General features: G+C 39.8%; 1 protein-coding gene across 8 annotated transcripts in view; it reads left to right on the forward strand.

The window, feature by feature from the left end:
- Window positions 1-23,894, forward strand: part of Mctp1 (multiple C2 and transmembrane domain containing 1) — a 550,355-nt gene that overhangs the window by 520,686 nt on the left and 5,775 nt on the right. For all 8 annotated transcript variants that reach the window (XM_076927041.1, XM_076927044.1, XM_076927043.1 and 5 more), the window contains one exon: window positions 20,870-20,979. In XM_076927041.1, coding sequence (XP_076783156.1) covers window positions 20,870-20,979 — 110 coding nt within the window. The remainder of the gene's footprint in view (window positions 1-20,869; window positions 20,980-23,894) is intronic.

Here is a 23,894-nt window from a genome sequence, read left to right on the forward strand (position 1 = left end):
ACTCAGGGTTTGCAATAAGCAAAAAAGGGGGAGATGTAGGCCGCCGACCCGACTCGGCTGGTCAAGATGGCGCTGGCTTCTGGTATGATCTACTGGTAAACAAGTGCACTGTGCATGCAATCACCCTTGGGCCAACTCAGTTTTGGCGCCAACCCCTCCCGAGTGGGATATGCTAATGAGGCACTGCAATCCTGACCAATCGCGTACCTCCACGCGCTTTCCCCGCCCAGGGCTGAGGGTATATAAGCAGCTCGCCCTGGGCACTCAGGGTTTCCTGGAAGAATGATGAAGCGCTTCTACAATAAAGGATGTTGAGAAAGATCTGGTTGTTTGCGTCTTCCTTGCTGGTCAAGTGGGGCGTGACATAAATTTTGAGTTGAAAGTTTTGTGGGTGGGTTGGTGTCTCTATCTCTCCCTTGGGTCTCTGTCTGGCTACAGGAGGTGGCCTCTTCAAGTTCTAGATCTCCAATGTAGTGAGTCTTATCGAAAGTTACCCCCATTGATTCCTGGACACCTCCCTTTTCCCAGGTCTCTGCTTTGTCCTAGAGATCCTCCCACCTCCTCATCCCTATCAGTTGTAGATTTACATTCATTTTCATGGCCATCTAGCCATCTCTCCTGTCCTACCCAATACCTAATCCTGAAACTCCCTGTTTCTCTCCCCATCCCCTTCTCTTCCAGTGCCCTCTCTTCATCTGCTTCTTATGACTATTTTTGGATTTGTATAGACATATATCATCTGGGACATATCACTATGACCAATTTTCTTTGTGTTTTAACCAATAATGGTTTTCTATAATGATCTATATCTGTTGCAGAGAAGTTTCTTTGATGACAGGTAATAGCTACACTTCTTAAGTTTTATTTATTTATTATGTAAACAGTGTTCTGCCTGCATGTCTGCATGCCAGAAGAGGGTACAAGATCTCATTATAGGTGGTTATGAGCCATCATGTGGTTGCTGGGAATTAAACTCAGGAATTATAGAAGAGCAGTCAGTGCTCTTAATGTCTGAACCATCTCTCCAGCCCTATTTTCTTGGTCTTATGTGATGTCTGCTGGATGTTTGGTGAGGGTGTCTCTGGACTTCTGGGGCAAAAAAAGAAAGAGATAGAGAATTTTCATTGAGAAAGGGGTTTTCCTTCCATGTGGAAGCAACTCCTTGTCTGTTGAACCCAACATTGACTTAAACTTTTTACAATAAAGCATTACCTTTTAAGCTTTATAAGATGTGATTTAAATGACAGACTGGTTAGGTAAGATGAATAAAACTTAATGTTATTATGGCATCAGAAGACACTAAAAATGCAAAATTAATAATGAGTAGGGCAATGCAGTATTGATATAAATCACTTTCCTGAGCCTATAAACAGCCTTAGAAGGAATATGGTGTTCCCCAGTTAATAGTTTCCTATCTGTTGCTGTCTTCACTAACTTCAAAACCAGCCTGGATCCTGCTAATGATTTTTCCCTTCCATATTACTGAAAAAAAATAGAAGCAATTAGAATTCCCAAGTGATGATGTCTTCTTGTCATTAAAGATAAGACCTACTTTATGAAATCTGTTTTCTTCTCTTCCCATTGATCACTGAACAAGATATATCCTTACTTCTCTTTGCCCCAACCATTTGCAAGCACGTCAAGTTTTGTGCATCTTTTCTGTTATATATCTTCTTTTCTATGTTAGAACTATTCAACATTACATAAGTGTGTTCTAGATGGTCCTAGGCAAAATTTAATCTCAAAGAGTTAGGCTAAGATAAATGTCTTGATTACAATAGTATTTCCTGCTATTTCAGACAGACAGAAAGATGGATTGATCCCTGAACTCTGAACATGTTATACAAGTGCACTGCCCGAGCTATATTCTCATCAGATTTTTTTAACCACTTCTGATCTTGAAGACGGAGGAGGAGGAGGAGGAGGAGGAGGAGGAGGAGGAGGAGGAGGAGGAGGAGGAGGAGGAGAAGGACTATCTGGATTCCACATATATACTCTTGAACTCTGTCCTCATTTATTTCTTGGCAACTCTTCTAAGCAAGGCTGTCTGAGAAGTGTCTACAGTGAGTCTACTTTAGGTGTCTACAGTGAATGAGTCTACTTTGCACTCTTACACATCCCCTAATCCAAAAATCCAAAGCTTCAACCCCACCCCTGGGCTGGATTACTCTTGTTAAGATCACAGTGCCTCTGTGCCAGATCTACTGACACCTTTCTCAAGGCTATCCTTCATTTTCTTCAGTTGTTTCTTTATGGTTCACTCTTGTCGTTTTTCTAATTTTTCTTCCCCACCTCTGGTTTCCTCCCACAGACTTAACAGAGAAAGTTCTATTTGGACCCAGAACTCTATGTCCTGCCTCCCTCCCTCAATTCCCATTATACTGTGGTTTTTAAATAGCAAGGACTCTCAAAAGTATACCTCCTGTTCTGACACATGTCTGTCAAAATGGTATCAAATACTGGCTGTCCAACAGATATCTTACTACTACTTCATGATCCAAATACAACTCTTTGTCTGCTCTCTTCTCAACTGTAATCTTTCTCTTCTTTGACTTAATAAAATCTGCTTTCCTTATCCATTTGTCCAAGACAAATAATGTAGGTAACTCTTAGATTTTGTTTCCAAGCATCCAGATAATACCATGTTTATTTCTAAACTATGAATCTGTATACTTTGCTCTTAACTATCACCTACCTTCAGACTATTGTGAAAGCTGGTTTCCTTTCTAATATATTCTGCCTAAGTGGACTATTTTTTTTAATGTAAGCAGCTCTTAGATTGTATAATTCTTGTTGAAACACTCCATTGTATCACACCAAGTAGACAAGTCCCTACTTTAATCTGGCTTCTAAAATAATTCCTGAAGGATAAACTTTATATTCTTAAACCACTAGCAGTCCCCGTGAGACTTTTTCTAATTGATTGCCATGTTATTTTATCCCTCCTCACTTTTTTCCACTCATCCAATCCTTAACTACCTGAAAGTGCATTATTCTGACCCATCCCTCCAATCAACTAAAGACCACATCTACAAAAGTGAGGAAACAAAAATGTTGCCTCTAAGTAAACAACATGAGCTGTCAGTGCTCTTGGGGATTCCAAGCACAGGATGTGCCTGATCTTGTGATTTACTGGGTAAAGAAAAAGTTTGGGGAGTAGGGTCCGCCCCATATATCAACAGCAAGTGATAGCACTCTGGGCTGTTACTCGGGTATGTGGTCCATATGGCATCAATAGAGAAAGACAGTCCAGCTCTCCCCAGATCTGCCCAGTTCTTTGTCCACCACTGTTGTGTGTGTTTTGTGATATATCACTGGATTTCGATATGGTCTAAAAAATGATCAGTCCTGTTCCTAGCTTTCCACATTATGCCATTAATGATGCTTGTGAAGAATTGAAGAGGAAAAGACCTACAGCCCTAAACAGAGAGGGGAACTATTTTCCCTGCTTAGTGTATTCAAGTCAGACCATTAACACTACATCAACATTGCCTCCTTCCTGTTTTTTTCTTTAGACATCTCCTATCCTTAGACATCATATTCTCAGAACACTGAAAACATCCAGAAAAAAAAAATCATGGAAATGAAATAGCAATAAGGCTGTTGTTAGCTTAATTTAAAAAATATTATCCAGTATTTAAATGGTGATTATTTCCAGAAACTTGGCAATTGTAACTGTGCAAATGATAAAATTGGTTCCAGTCTCAGGCCATCATTGTTTGGAAAGGAAATACCAATAGTGTTTGAAAAATGGCTTAGTAAGGACCTTGGTTTGCTGAAGGTGGCTCATGTTCTATTTACTAATGCAGCATCTTGTTGGGGGTGGGGGGATAATAAGTGCAGCTCTTCTTTACCTCATATTATTTTCACTATGGATCTTTAGAGCAGGAAATAAAAAGCAGCTAATAGCTCATGGGGCATGTGGAATTAGTTTACTCAAAGCCAACCCCTCTCCTGCTGACTGCCTCCTCTTTCCTGTGCTGTTTTGTCTGTGCTGGCCTTACAACATGTCAACAAATCTCTTTTGAGCTCAGATGGGAGGAAGGATGGTGGCTCTCTCTCTTTTTGTAAGGGAGTAATTTATAACAGATGTGCTTTTTCAAAAAGGTACAAGTTAGTCTTGTAAAATATTTTTAAAGAAAAATAGCCTCTGGATTTCACAAAGTAACTCTTACTTTGGTTTGGAGGTGTCACCAAGAGCATTGTTTTTACAATACTAACAGGGTTCCTCCTCACATAATTCCATTATAACTTGAGATTAGTTTTAAGGAAGAGCTGAATGTAAAGTTCTCAAACAATATACTATAATGTCCCTTGACTTTTAAACAGTGGCCCAAAGGAAACCCAGTTTGAATTCTGAGACCTTGTTAGAGACTATTGTCAACTAATCGTGATATCTGAGCTTCTCTCAGCCATGGTTTCCTTGTCTGTAAGTCAAGACACACACCTGTTTTTGCCATCTTAAGTGGGAAGCTGAAAATCAAATGCTTTAGAAGTTATAAAGTCTTAAAAACATGATTGTTTTCATTTATTTATATCTATTTAAAAAGTCTAACATCATGCATCTGCCTCTCTGTGTATGCATACACATATGTCTCTCCCTTTCACCTATTGAAAGGGAAAAACTCTTAGCAAAAAAAAAAAGAAAAGAAAAAGAAAAGAAGAGGAAGAGGAAGAGGAGGAAGAAGAAGAAGAAAAAGAAGAAGAAGAGGAAGAGGAAGAGGAAGAGGAAGAGGAAGAGGAAGAGGAAGAAGAAGAAGAAGAAGAAGAAGAAGAAGAAGAAGAAGAAGAAGAAGAAGAAGAAGAAGAAGAAGAAGAAGAAGAAGAGGGGGAGGAGGAGGAGGAAGAGGAAGAGGAGGAAGAAGAAGAAGAAGAGGAAAAAAAGAAAAAAAAATCCAACTGTGCCAAAGGGCTGGGGCTGTAGCCAGTGGGAGACTTCCTGCGTAGCATGCATGAAGCCCTGGTTCTGTTCCCAGCAACATATAAATGAAACAAAAGAAAACAAAAACAATACAAAGTAGATTGCTAACAGAGATTATGCTGCTCAAGATGAAACAATTCTGCTCCTAATTCAGCCACTAGGCTTGTCGAACAAATTACTGGCACTTACAATATCTGACTTGGATTAGCCCTGGCAGACAAAATCATGTGATACACATGATAAATGGTGTGTGTCTTGCCTGAGTATGACCAGTGGTCTGTGGAAGACATACAACTTTCAGCCGACAAGGAATATTGTAAACAGATGAACTTTCCATCCAGATGCCATTTTTCAAACCCCAAATCCCAGGTGAAAAGTAATACATCTGGACTTACCGAAGACTGTGGCAAGAAAGACTTCAAGCAAGAGGTCTTCCACCTAAGGGTAGAAATGGGAGGGGTTCTGTCACCATGGGTGACTGTGATTAAGGATAACTGAAAGTCTATAAGCTACAACATAAAATAGTGGCTTGTAAGAGGAAAAAAAAGTGTTCTTTTTATGAAAATTTGACATTTGGGTGTGAATGTGTGGGTGTGTTTGGGAGTGTGTGTTTGTGTGAGTGTGTGTGATTGTGTGTGAGTGAGCATGTTTTTGTGTGTATGTGTGTGGGGGAGTTATATGTGAATGTGTGTAGGTATGCTTACAAGTGTATGTGAGTATATGAGTATATGTGTGTGTAGTTGTGAGCTTTGTGTGTGTGTGTGTGTGTGTGTGTGTGTATGTGTTGTAGGTTAGAGCAGAACTTTGGTTTCTTGCTCTGCAGTCACCACCATATTCCTTACCACCAGATTCCTTATTGAGACAATGCTCTACTCAATGATGACTTGGTCAGGGAAGAAAGAAAGAAAGAAATTAAAGACTTTTTAGAAAATGAAGGCTCTTCATATCAAAACTTGTGGGACACAATGAAAGCAGTGCTAAGAGGAAAACTCATAGCTCTAAGTACCTACAGAAAGAATCTGGAGACAGCATACACCAGCAGCTTGATAACACACCTGAAAGCTCTAAAACAAAAAGAAGCAAACATACAAAAAGAAGTAGACAGCAGGAAATAATCAAACTCAGGGCTGAAATCAACCAAACAGAAACAAAAAGAACTATACAAAGTATCAAAAACAAACAAACAAAAAACCAAAAAAAAAAAAAAAAACCAAAAAACAAAAAACAAAAAACCCAAAAAACAAAAACCAGGAGCTGGTTTTTCTTTGAGAAAATCAACAAGATAGATAAACCCTTTGCCAGACTAACCAGAGGACACAGAGACAGTATCCAAATTAATAAAATCAGAACTGAAAAGGGAGACATAACAACCGAAACTGAGGAAATTAAAAAAAAAAAATCATCAGATCCTACTACAAAAGCCTATACTCAACAAAATTGAAAAATCTGGATGAAATGGACAATTTTCTAGACAGATCCCAAATACCAAAGTTAAATCAGGAGCAGATAAACTATCTAAACAGTCCCATAACACCTAAAGAAATAGAAGCAGTCATTAAAAGTCTCCCCACCAAAAAAAGCCCAGGACCAGATGGTTTTAGTGCAGAATTCTATTAGACCTTTCAAAAAGACCTAACACCAATTCTCTTCAAACTATTCCATAAAATAGAAACAGAAAGAACACTATACCCAGTTCGTTCTATGAAGCCACAATGATGCTCATACCTAAACCTCACAAAGACTCAACAAAGCAAGAGAACTTCAGGGTCTCTTTCTAAAGCTGGAGCTAGGCTGATGGCCAACAAGCTCCACACCACCCCCACCAGAGATCAGGTTACATGGTTACAGGCACATTGTGTAGCCACTCCCAGTCTTTTATGTGGGTGCTAGAATCTAAACTCAGGCTCTCACAGTGGCGGAACCAATGTTTTTACCCACTAAGCCAGCTCTTGAGCCCCTTATTTAGTTTTGTAGTAGTTTCTTTAAATTATTAATAATATTACTGACTAATAGTTACAAAATACCTTAGTTGTATTCCAGATGTTTGAGGTAAATGCTTCAAACAAATTAACCAATTTTATTTTAAAATAATAATCACAAATTACATCCTATTGTTATCTTAATTTTACAGATGAAGTCAATAATTTTGTGTAGATCCTATAGCTAAGGTAATATTGGAGGCAGCATTAGAACCAAACTTGGAAACACCCCATTATTTAAAATATAGTCATCTTTTAATAAGCTAATGACATGATACATTGTTTCCTTCTTGGCTCAGTGGAACTTCTACACACATTTGAAAAGGAAACAAATCATTGAAAGAAGTTGTGTTTCCTATATAAACATGCATTTATAACTTTTCAGTAGGTCAGATATAAGATTTCATCTCATTTTCACAATGCTAGAAGGCACTAATCATGTGCTGGGGGAGAAAAGTACGTGCCAGAGCCCTGAGAGTTAACAGTAGTAAGAAACCTGGAAAGATATGCCTATCGGTGCAATAGTCTCACAAATATTATGGAGCAAAGAACCACTTTCTGATGGAATTTTTAATCCGTTTCACAAGAGCTCATGAACTCATATCTAGCACTGTTAATTGGATAGGTTGAAGGCCCTGGGGAATAACCTGCTACCATTATTCTGACTGGTGCATGTCCGCACCCTCCTGAGAGAAGCTTCTTTTTGCAGTTTAACACGGAGATGCAACTGGTCAACCTATAGACAGACAAGAAGAGGCTGTAATGTGCTCATCTCCAAATGGGAAGTCTATACTACACTTCCTGCTCCCAAGGCTCAAGGGTCACTGCAGATCAATGGTACAAACATCCTCAGAGCCACTGAATGACTGGAAAGTGGATTCTGGACAGGGCACCTCACTCACATGTGCTCACAGTAACTGTGATTGCATGCACAAGATGTGCCCAAGGTCAAGCCAACCAGAATCTCTGCATGAATGAAAGAAGGACTCATGAAGAAATCTCTAGTTGAAGCAGCTGGTGGCTTCTTAAAGAAGAAGTGTCAGTTTTCTCCAGGAATGTGGCCCTGAGACACTGCGAGGCCACATCCTGGAAGTGGGAAGTAGGGTCAGTGGGTTTTAAAAGAAAGTGGCACAACACACAGAGTCGCGTGGGAAAAGTGATGCAGAAGTAGGAGAGGAGTTGTGAGAAAGAAAAATACAGGTATATTTGATTGAAACATATCATTTGCATTATGAAAGGCTCAATCAATTAAAAAACATAGAAAAATTCTAGCCCGCGTTTGCTATTTAGATTTAGATACAATCTGTTGTCTTCACTGAAATGTTAGAAAGAGCAGGAAAGTTTCCACCTAATCGCAGAGTCCTCCAGGTTTCAAATGAGCGAGTGACAAAGGTCAATAGCCTTAGCAATCTTAGCACTCTTACTATTTAAGAGAATTTACTAATCCCTAACTTTGGGGAGGGGGTCTTGGAGATTGAACCTAGGGCCTCAGGCATTATAAGTGCGTGCTTTTCCAACGAGTTTGTATCTCCCAGCCTTCCCTATCTTATCTTTAAAATGTCAATGTGCAAGCTAAAGGGTGTTTAAAATTCTTATCTCTCTCCCTCCCTCTCTCCCTTCCCTTCCCTCCCTCTCCCTGCCTTCTCTTTCTCTCTCCTTCCCCCTCCCTTGCTTTCAAAGGAGGTTTGAGAAAGGCAGTCCCTGTGTTTTCGAATTCTCAAGTTTTCCTCAATCTGTTCATTTGGCCTGTATAGAAAGCCCACGGGGCACACAGATTCTTATTTCAGCACTTAGGGGTAAAAGTAGCCTTTGATACTTCTTTCCCACTTGGTTATTTGGCGCCTGTCAAAGTTGGCCTGGATACAGACCCTTTCTGTTCATTCCAAGTCTTTAAGGCAGGACTTGTGCTTAAGGCCCATGCCAGCTGAGACGGAGTTCTCTAGAGGAAGGTGTGCATTCTGCCTGCTGGCAAGGAGAAGAAACCGAAGGCTTTGACATTGTATGTAGTCCTTAAAATGTTTTGAGTGCCTGTGAGACCATGAAAAGTGATTTTCTTAAATCATCAGGGTTAGGGCTGTTTAAATCTCCCTCAGGGTCTCTGTGACAGGAGCTAAGCTGCAAGAAGTTTGGCTTCAGGTATTCATCCTGTGTACTTTCTATAAGTTGTATCTTCATTTATTTAAATACTTTAAGTGCAGGGCTTTATAAATATTTTTAATTGGGCGGGTGTGTGAAAATGGAAGAAAGATGCCTTAGATCCGATGTAACTCATTGGTAGAGCACTTGCTTAAAATGTCTTTGGCTTACCATTTTACCTTCCATAGTAAACATCTGTCCTTAGCTGTTGTTGATTCCTCGGACACAAAGTATCCTTATGCTTTCCAGTACAATTTGATATACTACTGTTGTTAGTTTGCATGTGATATTAAAGAATATTGTAAAGCAACAAGAATTCAGACAAGAATATCACTTGGGCTACACAAGAGGAAGTGGACTTAAAGATATCAGGCGGTGCTCTAAGGTTCATGATGGAAGCCAGGAGGGAAATAAAGAAAAAAGAAAGGGAAGAGGAGGTTAATAGTGATAGTTTTGTAGTGCCAGGGCATGACACCGCAGGAGGGGGTGCCTTATATGGAACATGAAGAGGCACCCCCCAGGTACCAGGCTTACGAAGTTTATGTGGGGGGTGAGAAGGAGAGTGAGAAGGAAGTGGGGGCAGAGAAAGAAAGGGGACAGAGAAGGACAGAGAGAGGAGAGAGAAAGAAGGAAAGAGGCCAGCTGGGTGGAGAGAAGGGGGAGAGAAGATGGGGGAGGGACTAGAGAAAGAGACCAGAGAGAGGAGAGAGAGGAAGAGAGAGAAAGAGAGGGGGAGAGAAAGAGAGGAGAGGGAGAGAGGGAGAGGAGAGAGGAGGGGAGGGAGGGAAAGGAAAAGAGAGAGGGACAGAGAAAGGGAAAGAGGGAGGGAAAGGAAAAGAGAGGAAGAGAGAGTGAGGGAGAGGGAAAAAGAGAGGGAGAGAAAGAGAGAAAAGAGAGGGAGAGAGAGGGAGGGAGGGAGGGAGGGAGGGAGGGAGGGAGGGAAAGGAAAAGAGGGAGAGGAAGGGGGGGGGGGCAAAGAGTCCTTTTATCACAAGCCAGGCTCATACCTGACTGTTGCTAGGTAACTGTTGGGCAGAACCTGGATGAAATGCTAACAAATAGAACAAAAAGCAATAGGAAGGAGATGAAACAAGAAAGCAACCAAGGAGGAGAGTTTGGAGAACAAGCCCAGGAGACTGGAAACTGTGGTCAGATGTGAAGGAAATTAATTAATTATATAATAACTAAATCCAAAGCCAAACAGAAGGCAAAGCCTCTCTCAAGTTAGAATGGGGAGAAACGAACTTCTCAATGAAGCATTGTAAAGAAACATTAAAAAAAAAAAACTGTTTAGTGACATAATTTTATTGGTTGGGAAAACTCAGTGAATATTGAATTTTTTCCCAATTTTATTTTACTTTTTTCACCTTGCATCCTGATTACAGTTCCTTCCTCTCTCCTTTCCTCCCAGTCCCACCCTTACAAATTCTTCTCCCCATTGCCCTCTCCTCTTTTCCTTAGAGAAGGGGGAGCCTCCCCTTGGGTAACATCCTACTCTGGGGCATCTAGTCCCAGCAGGACTAGGCACATCCTCTCCCACTGAGGCCTAACCATACAGTCCAAGTAGGGGAAGGGTATCCAATGACAGGGAACAGAGCCTGAGACAGTCCCCATTCCACTTGTCACAGAACTCACTTGAAGGACTACAGTTGCTACAAATATGTAGAGGGCCTATGTCCAGCCCCTATATGCTCTCTGATTGGTGGCCCAATCTCTGTGAGCCCACGGGCCCAGGTTGGTTGACTCTGTAGGTCTTGTCTTCTTGTATCTTCTCGAGCCCTCCAGCTCCATCTTTATTACTGCACATCTCATAGGCAAGACAAATTGTGAAGGTTTTGTGGGTGGATTGATGTCACCCTCCTTCCTCTGGAAGTCCAACTTGACAGTAAGAAGTGGCCACTTCAGCCTCTATATCCCACTCTGGTAGGAATCTCAGCTATGGTTCTCCCCCATAGATTCCCTGTTTCCCCTCCCCAGTCCCAGGCCCCCAGCTGGTCCCAGAGATGACCCCATCAATTTTCATTGTCACTCCTAGCCTTCTCCCACCCCACCTGTCCCCACACCTGATCACCATCCCTGTTTCCCTCTTCATCCCCTGTCCTATCCAGTTCCCTCTTTCCATCAACCTCTGATGACCATTTAGTTTCCCCTCCTGAGTGAGATTCACATATCTTCCCTTGGAGCCTCCTTATTATAGTTTCTTTGTGTCTGTGGATTGTAGCATGGTTATCCTGTACTTTATGGCTAATGTCCACTTATAAGTGAGTACATATCATATGTATCTTTCTGGCTCTGGGTTACCTCATTCAGGGTAATATTCTCAAGTTCCATCCTACAGAATTCATGATGTCTTTGTTTATAATTTCATTGTGTAGGTGAGCCACATTTTCTTTATCTGTTCTTCAGTTAATCTAGGTTGTTGCCAGTTCCTCACTATTATGAATAAAGCTGCTATAAACATAGTTGAGCAAGTATCCCTGTTGTATAGTGGGGCAACTATACCCAGGAGCGGTATAGCTGGATCTTGAAGTAAAACTATTCAGAATTTTCTGAGGAACTACCAAATTGATTGTCTTCCTCAGCTCCCACTACAGCCACTTTGAAAAAAAAAATGCTTATTGAACACACTTTAAGGGGTAGTGCCCTGAGCAAGAATCAGAGGAATACCTATCTGCTGTTTATTTTTAAGGAGAAAAAAAATACTACCATATAAAATCATCTCCAGTCACCCTCCTAACCTTAAATATGCCTTAGAGCACCTCAGTGTCTCGACAGAGAGCTCTTGGCTTTAAGACAGATAGAAAAGATCCAGGCACAAGCAAGCCTGGTAAGATCGCTGTAGTGGGAGCTGAGGAAGACACTTAACTAAGATTCGGTCGCCAAGAGACTTTGAGTTGCCAAGCTGTTCTCTGTGAACATTTCAGCATTCTAGATTTTGGGCTGAAATACGGTTTTCTATATCTAAAAATGAAGGAAATGTTGGCAGGGAAAAAGCATCTGATACCTTCTTTGTGTGTTCCTAACCAATCTTTATATCCTATCCAATATAGTTTTCATAGGTTAGAGGTACAGTACTGAAAGGCATCTTACTGAATTAACTGTGGAAAGTGGGGGACCAAGCTGCCCTTAGCATAGAGCATGGATCATACAAAACATAAAGTACATTCCAAATGCCCAGACCCATGCTTGTCTAAAGAGTTTTATGAAAAACGAGTTATGTCTTGGCAAATGTCAGCCTTTTCAATGTCTTTTTGCCACAGTGATATAGCAAAACTTGAAAGGAGAAAAAAAAAGTCGATTATGGGCAGCTTTTTGAGAAGGCATTCTAATCTGCATACTTTCCTCAAAGAACAGTGTGACCATATGCCCTGGTGTGGGGCAGAGTTCTACCTCAGGTTTGCTACCCAGCATAAGATTCTTTCTCTCTTCCTCCTCTTTAGTCTCTTCTCAGTTTCCCTCTTTCCTATTTATTTTTGTTCTATTAACATCCTTTTTTCCTTTCCTTTTTCTTTCTTTCCCTCCTGGCTTCCATCATAAAGTTTACATCACTGCATGATATCTATAAGTCCATTTCATATTGCACAGCTCAAGTGGTGTTCTTTTCTGAGTTGTTGCTTTTACAATAATCTTCAACTCGTGTTCAAATGTATAACAGTGTTATTTCGAATTGTGCTGTAAAGCATAAGGCTACTTTGTATCAAAGGAATGAACAACAGCAAAAACCAGATATTTATTCTGGAAGGGTGAAAAAAATAAATCAATGTCTCTTGCAGTTCAAGACAGACACTTTCTCAAGTCTAGAAAGCAAAGTACAATCAATGTTGTAACAGTATATTAGAACTAGTTTACATCTACTGTGATGAGGACAGCATGGGTGGACGTTCACTAGATTTATATTCTATGATGTCAGTGAGGTTGACAATGACCATGTGGGCAGATCCCTAAATTCACTAAGGACGGAGGCAAATTGTAGTTCATTATGAGGAGTGAGACCCAGTATTCACACCCGTGTTGCCCATCTCTTTGGCTTCCTGTCCTCATCCAGAACAAGACTTGCCAAGTTTGTGAGTATGATTTGCCACATATTTAAGTGCTACTGTTGATTCTTTGGTTAGCCTTCCAGTTAAATTCTCAAAGCTAAGAAGTAGCTACTTTTTTGAAAGAATCTCATTAATTTTCTGAGAGAATCAAGATTCAAGTTTTACAGTCGTTGATATTTTATGGGTCTGATAAACACACATTAAAAATTACATAGGATCAGAAATAGTTAATACAATTTAAATCATGTTCTCAGATTTATAGGTATAATTGTTTTTTTCTTGTTGTTTTAATTTAATTTTATTTATTTTGTATCCTGACTGTAGTTTTCTCTCCTTCCTCTCCTAGTCTCTCCCCCACCCCACCCCCCATCCAGTCCTTCTACATTTCTCTTCATAAAAGTGTCACCTCCGTGGATGTCAACCAACAATGGCATATCGAGTTGTAGTGAGATAAGGTACCTTCTCTTTTATTGAGGCTAGAAAGGGCAACCCAGTAAGAGGAAAGGATGCAAAAGACAGGAACAGAGTCAAAGACAGCTCCTGCTCCCACTCTTAGGACTCCCACAAGAAAACCAAATTATACAATTGTAGCGTATGTGTGAAGAGCCAGACCCGTGAAGACTCCCTGGTTGGCAATTCAGTCTCTGCAAACCCCTATAGTCCTAGATTAGCTGATTCTGGAGGTTTTCTTCTATTGTCCGTGACCCCTCTGCTCCTACAATCCTTTCTTCCACTCTTGTCAGGATTCCCCAAGCTCTATCTAATGTTTCCATCCGTTGCTGGGTGAAGCCTCTCTGATGAGAATGGGGCTGGGCATCAATCTATGAGTATAGTAGAATATTATTGGGAATCATTTCATTGACTTTTTTTTTCTATTTGTGTTTTGTTCTTTCATGTGTCTCTGGGCTATACAACTTCTGGTTCCTGGCCCTTTGGGAAGTGTCAGGGGTGGGCTTCCTCTGATGGAATAGGTCCCAAGCTGGACCATTGATTAGCCACTTCTGCAATTTCTGCACTACCTTTACCCTAGCACATCTTATAGGCAGAAAAGAAAATGTAGGTCAAAGGTTTTGACTGGTTGTGGCTGGGTTGGTATCTCAATCCCTCCACAGGAGATGGCCAGGTCAGACTCTGTATCCATTGCTAGGAGTCTTAGCTAGGATCACCTGTTTTGATTTCTGGGTGTTTCCATTGCCTTAGCTTGCTCTAGAGATGCCCCGCCATTCCAGTGGTTTCTCCCCGTACTCCCTCCCTCCATCTCCCTTACACCTGATATCTCCTGTTCTCACCCCCACCCTAATCCAGTTCCCTCTCCCCACCTTTCCATGATGCCTATTCTTTTTCCTCTTTTCAGTGAGTTTTTTGTGTTCCCTCTTTGAGCCTTCCTTGTTACTTAGCTTCTTTGGGTCTGTGGATTGTAGCATGATTATCCTTTAATTTACAGCTAATATCCACTTATAAGTGAGTACATACAATGTTTATCTTTCTGAATTTGGGTTACCTGCATCAGCATGTTCTTTTATAGATCCATCCATTTGCTAGAAAATTTCATGATGTCATTGTTTTTAATAGCTGAGTAATACTCTATTGTATGAATATATCATATTTTCTTTACCTAATCTTCTTGAGGGCCATCTAGGTTGTTTCCAGTTTCTGACTTTTACAAATAAAGCTACTATAAACACAGTTGAGCAAATGTTCTTGTGGTATGATGGAGCACCCTTTGGGTATATGCTCAAAAGTGGTATAGCTGGGTCTTGAGATAGATTTATATCCAATTTTCTGAGAAATTGCCACGTTGATTTCCAAAATGTCTGTACAAGTTTGCACTCCCACCAGCAATAGAGGAGTGTCTTCCTTGCTCCACATCGTCATGAGCATGAGCTGTCACTTGTGTCTTTGATCTTAGCCATGTTGACAGTTATAAGATGGAATCTCAGAGTTGTTTTGATTTGAATTTCTTTGATAGATAAGGATGTTGAACATTTCTTTAAGTGCTTCTCAGCCATTTGAAGTTCCTCTGTTGAGAATTTTCTGTTTAGGTCTGTACCTCAGTTTTTAATTGGACAATTTGGTTTGTTGATGTCTAGTTTCTTGAGTTTTTTTAAAAATATATTTTGGATATCAGCCCTCTGCCAGATATGGAGTTGGTAAAAGCCACAGTTTGTATGCTGCCATTCTGTACTTTTGATGGTGTCTTTTGCCTTACAGAGCTTTTCAGTTTCATTGGGTCCCATTTATTAATTGTTGATTTTAGTGCCTACATATACTTATTGGTGTTCTCTTCAAGAAGTTGTCTCCTGTGCCAATACATTCAAGACTATTCCCCACTTTCTCTTTTTTCCCCCTTTTAAAAATTGAATATTTTATTTATATTTCAGATGTGATCCCCTTTCTCCATTTCCCCCACCTAGAAACCCCCTATCCCATGCTCCCTCCTCCTGCTTCTATGAGGATGTTCCCCAACCCACCTGCCCACTCCCACCTCTTCAACCTCGAATTCCCCCACAATGGGGCATCCAGCATTCACTGGACCGAAGACCTCTTCTCCCATCTATGCCTGACAAGGCCATCCTCCCCTACATATACAGCTGGAGCCATGGGTCCATCCCTATGTGCCCCCAGGCTGGTGGTTTAGACCCTGGGAGCTCTGGTTGGTTAGTATTGTTGCTCTCCCCATGAGATTGCAAACCCTTTTGTGGCCCCACTTTCTCTTCTGTCAGGTTCAGTGTTTACTACGGGTAACATTTTTTTTTTTTTTTACAGGTTTGAAAGAAATATTAATCATTCTTTAAACCAATGTCACTACTGAGCCTTTGGATGATTAACTACTCTGTGGTATTTCTTTCATCTAAACTGGCATATAAAAGAAAGCAAAAATGACAATAAAAGAAATGTACCAATTTATTCCCTACTAATAAACTATTGAACATTAGGGGGAACGCATGAAATATTGGAATGCAACATAGAGCAATTCCATTACCCATTGCAGTTTTGGGTCATATACTGTATATAAAGAATAATTACTTCATTGGCTCGAGACCACAGTGAAGGAATATAGAACCTGATGAAAGAGATTTTGCAATAAAGATTTTTACCACAATGTATTTGCTTCCAAAAACTTTACCAACCTAAGGCAAGCCCGTTTTATTTTGTCTTTTGATGGCAGGGCATGGGAGTGGCACTGGGCTCAAAGTGCTAGGAAAAGAAAGAAAATTATGTGAGCTGATTTTAAAGAATCTTATCTAAAAATTATCACCACCATTTATTATTTATTTATTAACATCACCATTTGAATTTTTAAAGAAACTATTTACAATTGCCTTTTTCGTGGCCTAAATGACACATGGTCTTGTTATGGATTCTGTATTGCAGCATGTTGATCATGTTTATCCTGGTGATTCCTAACACGCCTTTACTTCCTACCCTTGAATGAAACTTGGATTTCACTTTCTTCTTGAAGAATTTAGCTGTATGATGAACCTCAAGGCTGCGTTATGGATTCTATGAGTAAAATTTTCCTTTCTCCCTCTGACTTCTCCTACTGAGCTTTGGAGAGGAATTGAAATCTTCCTCTTAGGATAAAAAAAAGCCATAAAATGTATTGTGGAGAGAAGACATTGAAGTTGGCCTGTGAGAGCCCAGCACAAGCCCTGTCAGTTTTCCATGAGCCTCAATTTTTAATGAACAGTGGAGAAAATATACTGTAGAGAATATACTGTAGAATATACTGTAGAAAATATACTGTAGTGGAGAAAATATACTGTTTTGAGCATTGACCTGGGTGTATGAGAACATTGTATAGCACTCACTGAACACAATCTGTATCTTTTCTTCAAAATTACTTAAAGCTTATTAAAATACAAAATATAGAAAAGCCAAATTAAAATCATGCCTTAACTTCTTTCTTTCCTTCTTTCTTTCTCTCTTCCTTTCCTCTTCCTTTCTTTTGTTCTTTCTTTCTTTCTTTCCTTCCTTCTTTTCCAATGTTGGGCAGGAATTTAAATTTCACTGACAGAATTAGGATTTATATATCATATTAGTTTTTCTACTTATTTGAAATAGACAATATGTATTTCATTATTAAAAACTAAATGTTTTCTGATTTCCAGAATTCCATGTGCTAATTATTATTATTATTTTTTTTGTTAAACTTATAACAAAACTGCAATGGAAATATTTACAGGAGGTGATTGGGTGTGCATATTGGGAACATTACCTCATTGCTTGAAATATCTGTTGCTATTTTTTACCTTTAAAACCTCTCTTTGGTAATGCTGTGGTAATGCTCAAAGGCCAGAGCCTCACGTGTGCTTAGCATACACTACAGCACACACTACCGAACTGGCTGTATTCCAGCCTGAAAGTTTGAAATTTATGGTGACTTTTGATGGAATTTTTAATTTTACGAAATCACTGCTATCAAATTTTTTCTCTGGGGATTTTTTTTTAGATGTTTGCTTTTAGAAAATTCTTTCCTATCAATGTAAGTAAATATCTATATTGTCTTTTCATAATCTGTGTATAGCCTCAACTTTTAACTGATTTGTTGAGAATATTTAGCACTATTTGAGGTAGACGTTGATGAGACTTGGATTATCTAACAGAGTTGAGAGTTTACTTAACATAGGGTTAAACATAATTTTCCCTAAATATTGTTGGCAACTATCTTGCTCATTCACAAGTTCCTTCCATATGATGAAACCCTATCCCACTTTTTTGAGACAGGATCTCATGTCTTTGTACTCTTGGTCATCCTGCCTCTACTTCCTGAGTGCTGGGATTGCTGGCATGCACCCAGCATGATGTATACGACATTCTCTCAATATCTGTGTCTTATTTTAATTACATATTTGATCTATAAAATGCTTTCCCATTATTCTCCACTTTTATAAGAATGTCTTGACTACAGTTACATATTTACCTTTCAAGCAAATGTAAAAACAGCTTATCAAATTCTCTCTATTTCTGTCTACTCCAAACATAAGGGTTTGGTTGAACCTGCAATAAATCTGTACATTCAACCCCTTCCAATATTCTAAATTATAATACAGATATGGTACTGTTTTCATAATTTTGTGAGGTTATATCAAAGTACTTTATTGTTAGCGTGAAAGAACAGCACATAACCTTGAATAGGAACCTTGTACTGAGTGGACTTTTTTTCTACATGAACACTGCATTTAACTTGTTCTTTCTCTTTCTTTTGTGCTGGAGATTGAAGCCAGAGATGTGTATATGGTAAACATGTAGTCTAACACTGACACATACCCCACTCCTGCAGAGTTTTGTTTTGTGTGTGTGGGTGGGTTTTTTTTGCTACATAAAGAATAAATAAGTTATTAATTAGAACACTTTGTTACCTGACATGAAAGAATTTATCTGGTACTTTGAAGAAAACACTCTGGGTCAAGTCAACTTTGCAGCTTTGAGAACAAGTGGAAAGAGCCACTGCCTATTTACTTTATCTAACATGTACAATTACATAAAATTGCATAGTGAAATTCATGTTTTGCTTTGTTAAATGAAGAGGGAGAAGCATAATAAATTGATGTATCTCAGTGTGTCAGGGCCAGTAAAGGATGACTTTAGAATAAATGGAGAATGCTGGGGATCTAATCACTCCCCATATTATGAGGCTTCTACGTCTTTTGACAATATTTTTGGCATAAGATGACTAATGTAGAAGATTTCTTCAACTGAAATTGTATTTAAAATAAGAACTCTTATTGGTATCTACAATTATGATCAGTTAGAAAGTTGGTCCACATGGCCTTGGTCCCAGAGTACTGTGAAGTCTTTGGAAGAATCCTTTGCACCTGTGATCCACTTGTTCTTGGTTTCTAGGTGGCAGAATGGCAGAACATCAGGCCTGGCCAAGTATTCACAGTGCAGTGTTTGGACTCTCCTTCTAAAATGAAAGTCAGTATGCAAATGTGCAGCATGACATTATTATCCTAGTTTCCTGGCTGCTTTCAGCAAGCACTAACTGCCACATGAGGTCTCAAGTGTTCTGGCATAGTACACAAGTGTTCAAAAGAAGTTAAAGTAATGAAATTGGATCTATATTTCCATAGACATTCAAGTTGGCATGGAGAAATGGAGTCATGGAATCAGGGTTGGATGGTCTCCACCAAACAACCTAGGCAAGTGTCTGCGGTGGTAGGCTACTAAGCTGAATTCCATCGTGAAAGGCCACCACTATTTCTTCCTCTGGGTCTAAAATTACAAAACTATGCACATTTCCCTAGGTTCACACCATTCACAGGACGTGTTATGCTTAATCTCCTCCTACCCATTCCTTGGTATACAAGCATTGCTTGATTACAAGATTCAAGTTGAAGTATGTACAAAAAAGGATGTGTTAGAACTTTGTCTACCAGTATAAATGAGTGTAGACTCTCTGAACATTATTTTGAAGATTGGTTTGTATCTGATCTAGGAGTGTCCACTTAATGCATCTCAGTACTAGTCATTTTTTTTTAAATCAGTTGTTACTGTTCCTAGGTATTCTTGTTTGTGCCCAGTAGTTTATGCCATTGAAGTATTTGTTTGGTCAAGTCTAGAGATATAGTTCAGTGGTAGGGTTCTTCAGAACACCCTTGATTTCAATAGAAAATAGAAAACAAAATATCCAAGGACATATATAGAGATACAGTTAATGTGTCTAAGTGGTGGTGTCAAGAAACTGGGTATGAGCTGGCCTGCAGTTCAATTACTAGAGTGCTTACCCAGCATGCACTGACATGCCCAGGCTGGCCTGCTTCCCCACCTGTAATGGCATGACCTCTGGAAATCAAAACCAGTGGATAATGATAGGGAGAGTGAGGTAAGAAACAATGTAGTGGACACCAAAGAGAGCAGACTCTCAGAAGACAGCCTGCAATGACACAGCTTACTTAATTGGAAGAACAAAGGCTATTTATTTAAACCTTTGGGGAGTCGGTAGAGAATCTTCAGGGAGTGTGTACATCATTGACCAGGGCCTCATATGCATAGGGAAGAACTTCAGATATTGCTGGACATAACCTTTTAAGGAGGAGGCCGCCCTAGCTGTCAGGCTATATGACCTCCTTCGAGTGGCACAGGCTGCATAGACCAGAGTATGCAGGCCTGGGGTAGAGTGGGGATTGGGGAGTTAAGGGAGTGGAGTGGGGGAAGGATGGAGTGATCCTAATTTTCCTGATCTCAGGATGATATTTCTGGGGTTTGGACATGTCTTGACCCTACTCTTCCTCTGGACGGCTCCCCTGTCCGATGGCTCCCTGGACTCATAATGTGCAAAACCTGCATTTGATCTCCAGTTCTACATAAAACTTTGTGGTATGATAGCACATGCCTGTTGTCCTACCACTTAGCATAGTTGACTAGAACCAAGGGTTTAAAGCCGTGCTCAGCTACACAATAAGCTCCACGGAACCTGGACTACATAAGACCATGTTTCAAAGAGAGGGAGGTTGGTGAAGAGGAGAGAGGCTGGGTTTGCTAAGTGAGTCTTGTGTCAGGTTTGACAATTCTTCCTTTTCCACCTGCACTCAAGGCTCTACTTCCATGTCTCTGTCCATCAGGGTGAGAGCAATAGAACTCAACTTTCTTGACTTGCAGCCATCTGCTACATTGTTCCTCATGTTATTTCCCCCCCCCCCCCCAAACTTTCAGGGTCTCCAAATATCCATTCATAGAGATGAAGTTTACTTAACCTTAAAAATGTAAGAGAAGGACAGTCCGAAGAATAAAGCAAGAACCAATACATACCTTTTACTCATTCAGAATTTGTTTTTATTCCATTTTAGGATGGCGAAAAGAAAGGATTTATAAATAAAATCTATGCAATCCAGGAAGTCTGTGTTAGTGTCCAGAACATCCTAGATGAAGTGGCTTCCCTTGGGGAAAGGATAAAGAAGTAAGTGGTGCTGGCATGGGAAGCCTGGTCTTTTATGGGAGTGTCTCTTTGACTCTCAGAATGACAGGCTGCATTCTGTCAGGCACAAGTCACTCTTGCATGATCTATTGTTAAGGGTTGCTGTAATTTATTTTGTTTCCTGAGTCCTTGGTTTTATGATAGTTCTGTCAATTTCCTGCCTGAAATTTGAAACATATTTTTTTGGAAAGACATCATGCTTGCAGCTTTGAAGAAATGACACTGTCCTAAAAAGCATTTTAGCATGCTTTTTTCATATTAACTTTTTTTTTCTTAAAAAAAAAATAAAGTCATGGTAGAAAAACAAAACAATCTGACCTAATAGATCGGTACTGTAGAGGTCTAATTATATTTTTACCAAGTTTAATATCATCAAGAAGTAATCCACATTTCATCACTTAGGAAAAAAAGACTCATAGAAATTTTGAATTATAAAAGAATTCTTTTAAATTAAAAGTATTTTTTAGATTTATTTATTGTAAGTGTTATGCTTTTTGTGTATGTATGTGCCTAAGGCAAGCCCAGGGAGCAATGGAACCCTGTGACTGGAGTTGCAGATGGTTGTAATCCATCATGTGGGTGCTGAGAATGGAAACTGGGTCCTTGGCAAGAACAAATGCTCTTTATCACTGAGCCAATGATTCAGCCCCATTTATGTTTCGTTTGGTAGGTTGGTTTTGTTTTATATGTATATGTGTTGTATTTGTTTTCACTGTTGAGACAAATTCTCACTGTGTCGCTCTCTGGCTGGCTTGGGAGTCAGCGAACCATCTGTGTCTGTCGCCCAAGTGCTGGGATGAAAGGCACACACCACCACACCCATCATTGAGATGTACAACTGAGGAACACCACACACACGAGAGAGAGAGAGAGAGAGAGAGAGAGAGAGAGAGAGAGAGAGAGAGAGAGAGAGAGAGAGGAAAAAAGCAAAGAAAAGAAACTGGATTTTTGTTTTTATGTTTTAGTCAGGATCTCATTGTGTAGCACTGGCTTTCCTGGAAATATGTAGATCAGGCTAGTGTTGAACTCACAGAGATCCACTTACCTCTGTTTCCCCAATGCTAAGATTAAAGGTGTATGTTACTATGCCCAGCTGGCATTTATATTCTTAATCTTACATGATTTTTTACTAATACATTTTGTTTCCTTTTGAGAGAGTGTCTCATGAATCTCATGTGTCTCATGAATACCAGACTGGCCTTGAACTTACTATGTAGCCAAGGATGACCTAGGACTCGATTCTCCAGCCTCTATCTCAAGAAAGAATGAGTTTGAGTTTATTGTGAGATACATATTGAGAGCCTGTCTCAACAAAAACAAGTTTTTAAAAAGCCTGACTTGAAGGACAACCAGATTAACTCAAGATTGGGTCTCCTATTAAAAAAATAATTTTAGGAAATAGTTGATCCAGAGAAACAACAAAAGTGTGCCAGAATCGTGGGCATGTGTCAGCATGAGATCAGGAGCACCCACCACCATGCTTGACCCCAAACACACCTCCTGAAGGAAATACTTCCTTTTAAAAAATACAGTAGTGAATTGACAGAAGCTGTTAGCTCAGATGTACTGTGGCCTCATGCTAGTCATCTATTTGATGACTGGCCTATAAAGATTTTAATAACTGTGTAAGAAAGGCAGATCTTATCAGTATAAGCCTGTACTTTCGGAGTTTCATATCTATTATTTATTATTCATGACCAATAGTATTCTGCAGACCTATCCTTGGACAAAGAATTTAAAAGGACTAAATTATTTAAACCAAAAGTTTGAGTCATCATCTGGTCTGTTTATGTTACAAAGGTAATGCATTTTATTTTGTCTATTTTTTATTTAATGAATGTTCACTTATGCATTGGTGCTGAATTTCAACTCTTCATCTCTTTTCACCTCTGAATGTATCTCCATACAACTGTCTCAGAATTTTAAAGACAAAGTCATATCCTTTTCTCTCCTTCAGCCTCTTAATAATCTTTCCTTGGCCCATTTCCTATTACTAAAGTGCAGTGTGAAACTGTAAATTTGGGGTGTACTGTACTGAGTGTATGTGACACTGTATGTTGATACACATGTACATCTAATCTACACCTGAATCTGCTACCTTCTCACTCTTTTTATTAGCTTGCTGGGTTCACAGAGTGAGTCAATATGGCAAGTCAGTTCTTCCTGTAACTCCTGTCCACTGCTCCAGAATCTGTTCCTGTCAGCATCTTACAGCCAATACTGTCTTATAAGTTCTGTGCCCCAGCCTTTCCTGTTATCAGTCAGCAGCAGCATGGTGACAATAAAGACATATCAGCTCTGTCCTGCTATCATGTGCTTCCGGTTTGGACTTCTTTTTCACAGCTTATCCCACAAATTCACTACAGACCATGCTTCCCTGTGCTAAAAGCACAAGGAGAAGAGCAGGAGCACTGGCTTTAGTTCTTAATCAACCATACATTTCTAAGCAAGGACAATGATAGCAAATGACGGTTCATAAAGCCAGCTGACCTGTGCTGATTTCCAGCTCCATTTGAAACAACCCAGAACGGAAAGTGAGCCTTCCTAAAAAGAACTGTGAAATTCAAATCTCACACAGTGCTCTAACAGTCACACCTACAGACAATTGTTGTAAGTGTCGTATTCTCAGATGGGAATATGGACTTTTTTAGGAGAATGAATGGTGGGCCCTGAAACGTCATATCGTATAAACATCAAAAAGACACAAGTAATAGTTTTAGTAGGAGAAAAAACACTTTTACTATATAGGAAGGTACCCAAGCTGTGTAATTGCTTTAGACTGTGAACTTCCTGGGACAACCTGGTGAGGCTCTGGCAAAACCCTTTCCCTGGGCCCCATGTTCATGAATTGAACAGGCTATGACTACCCTATGCCCTCTGACTGTTAGTCGAGACCA

Source organism: Arvicanthis niloticus, chromosome 29 (genome assembly GCF_011762505.2).
Source record: "Arvicanthis niloticus isolate mArvNil1 chromosome 29, mArvNil1.pat.X, whole genome shotgun sequence".
In the NCBI taxonomy this organism is placed as follows: domain Eukaryota; kingdom Metazoa; phylum Chordata; class Mammalia; order Rodentia; family Muridae; genus Arvicanthis; species Arvicanthis niloticus.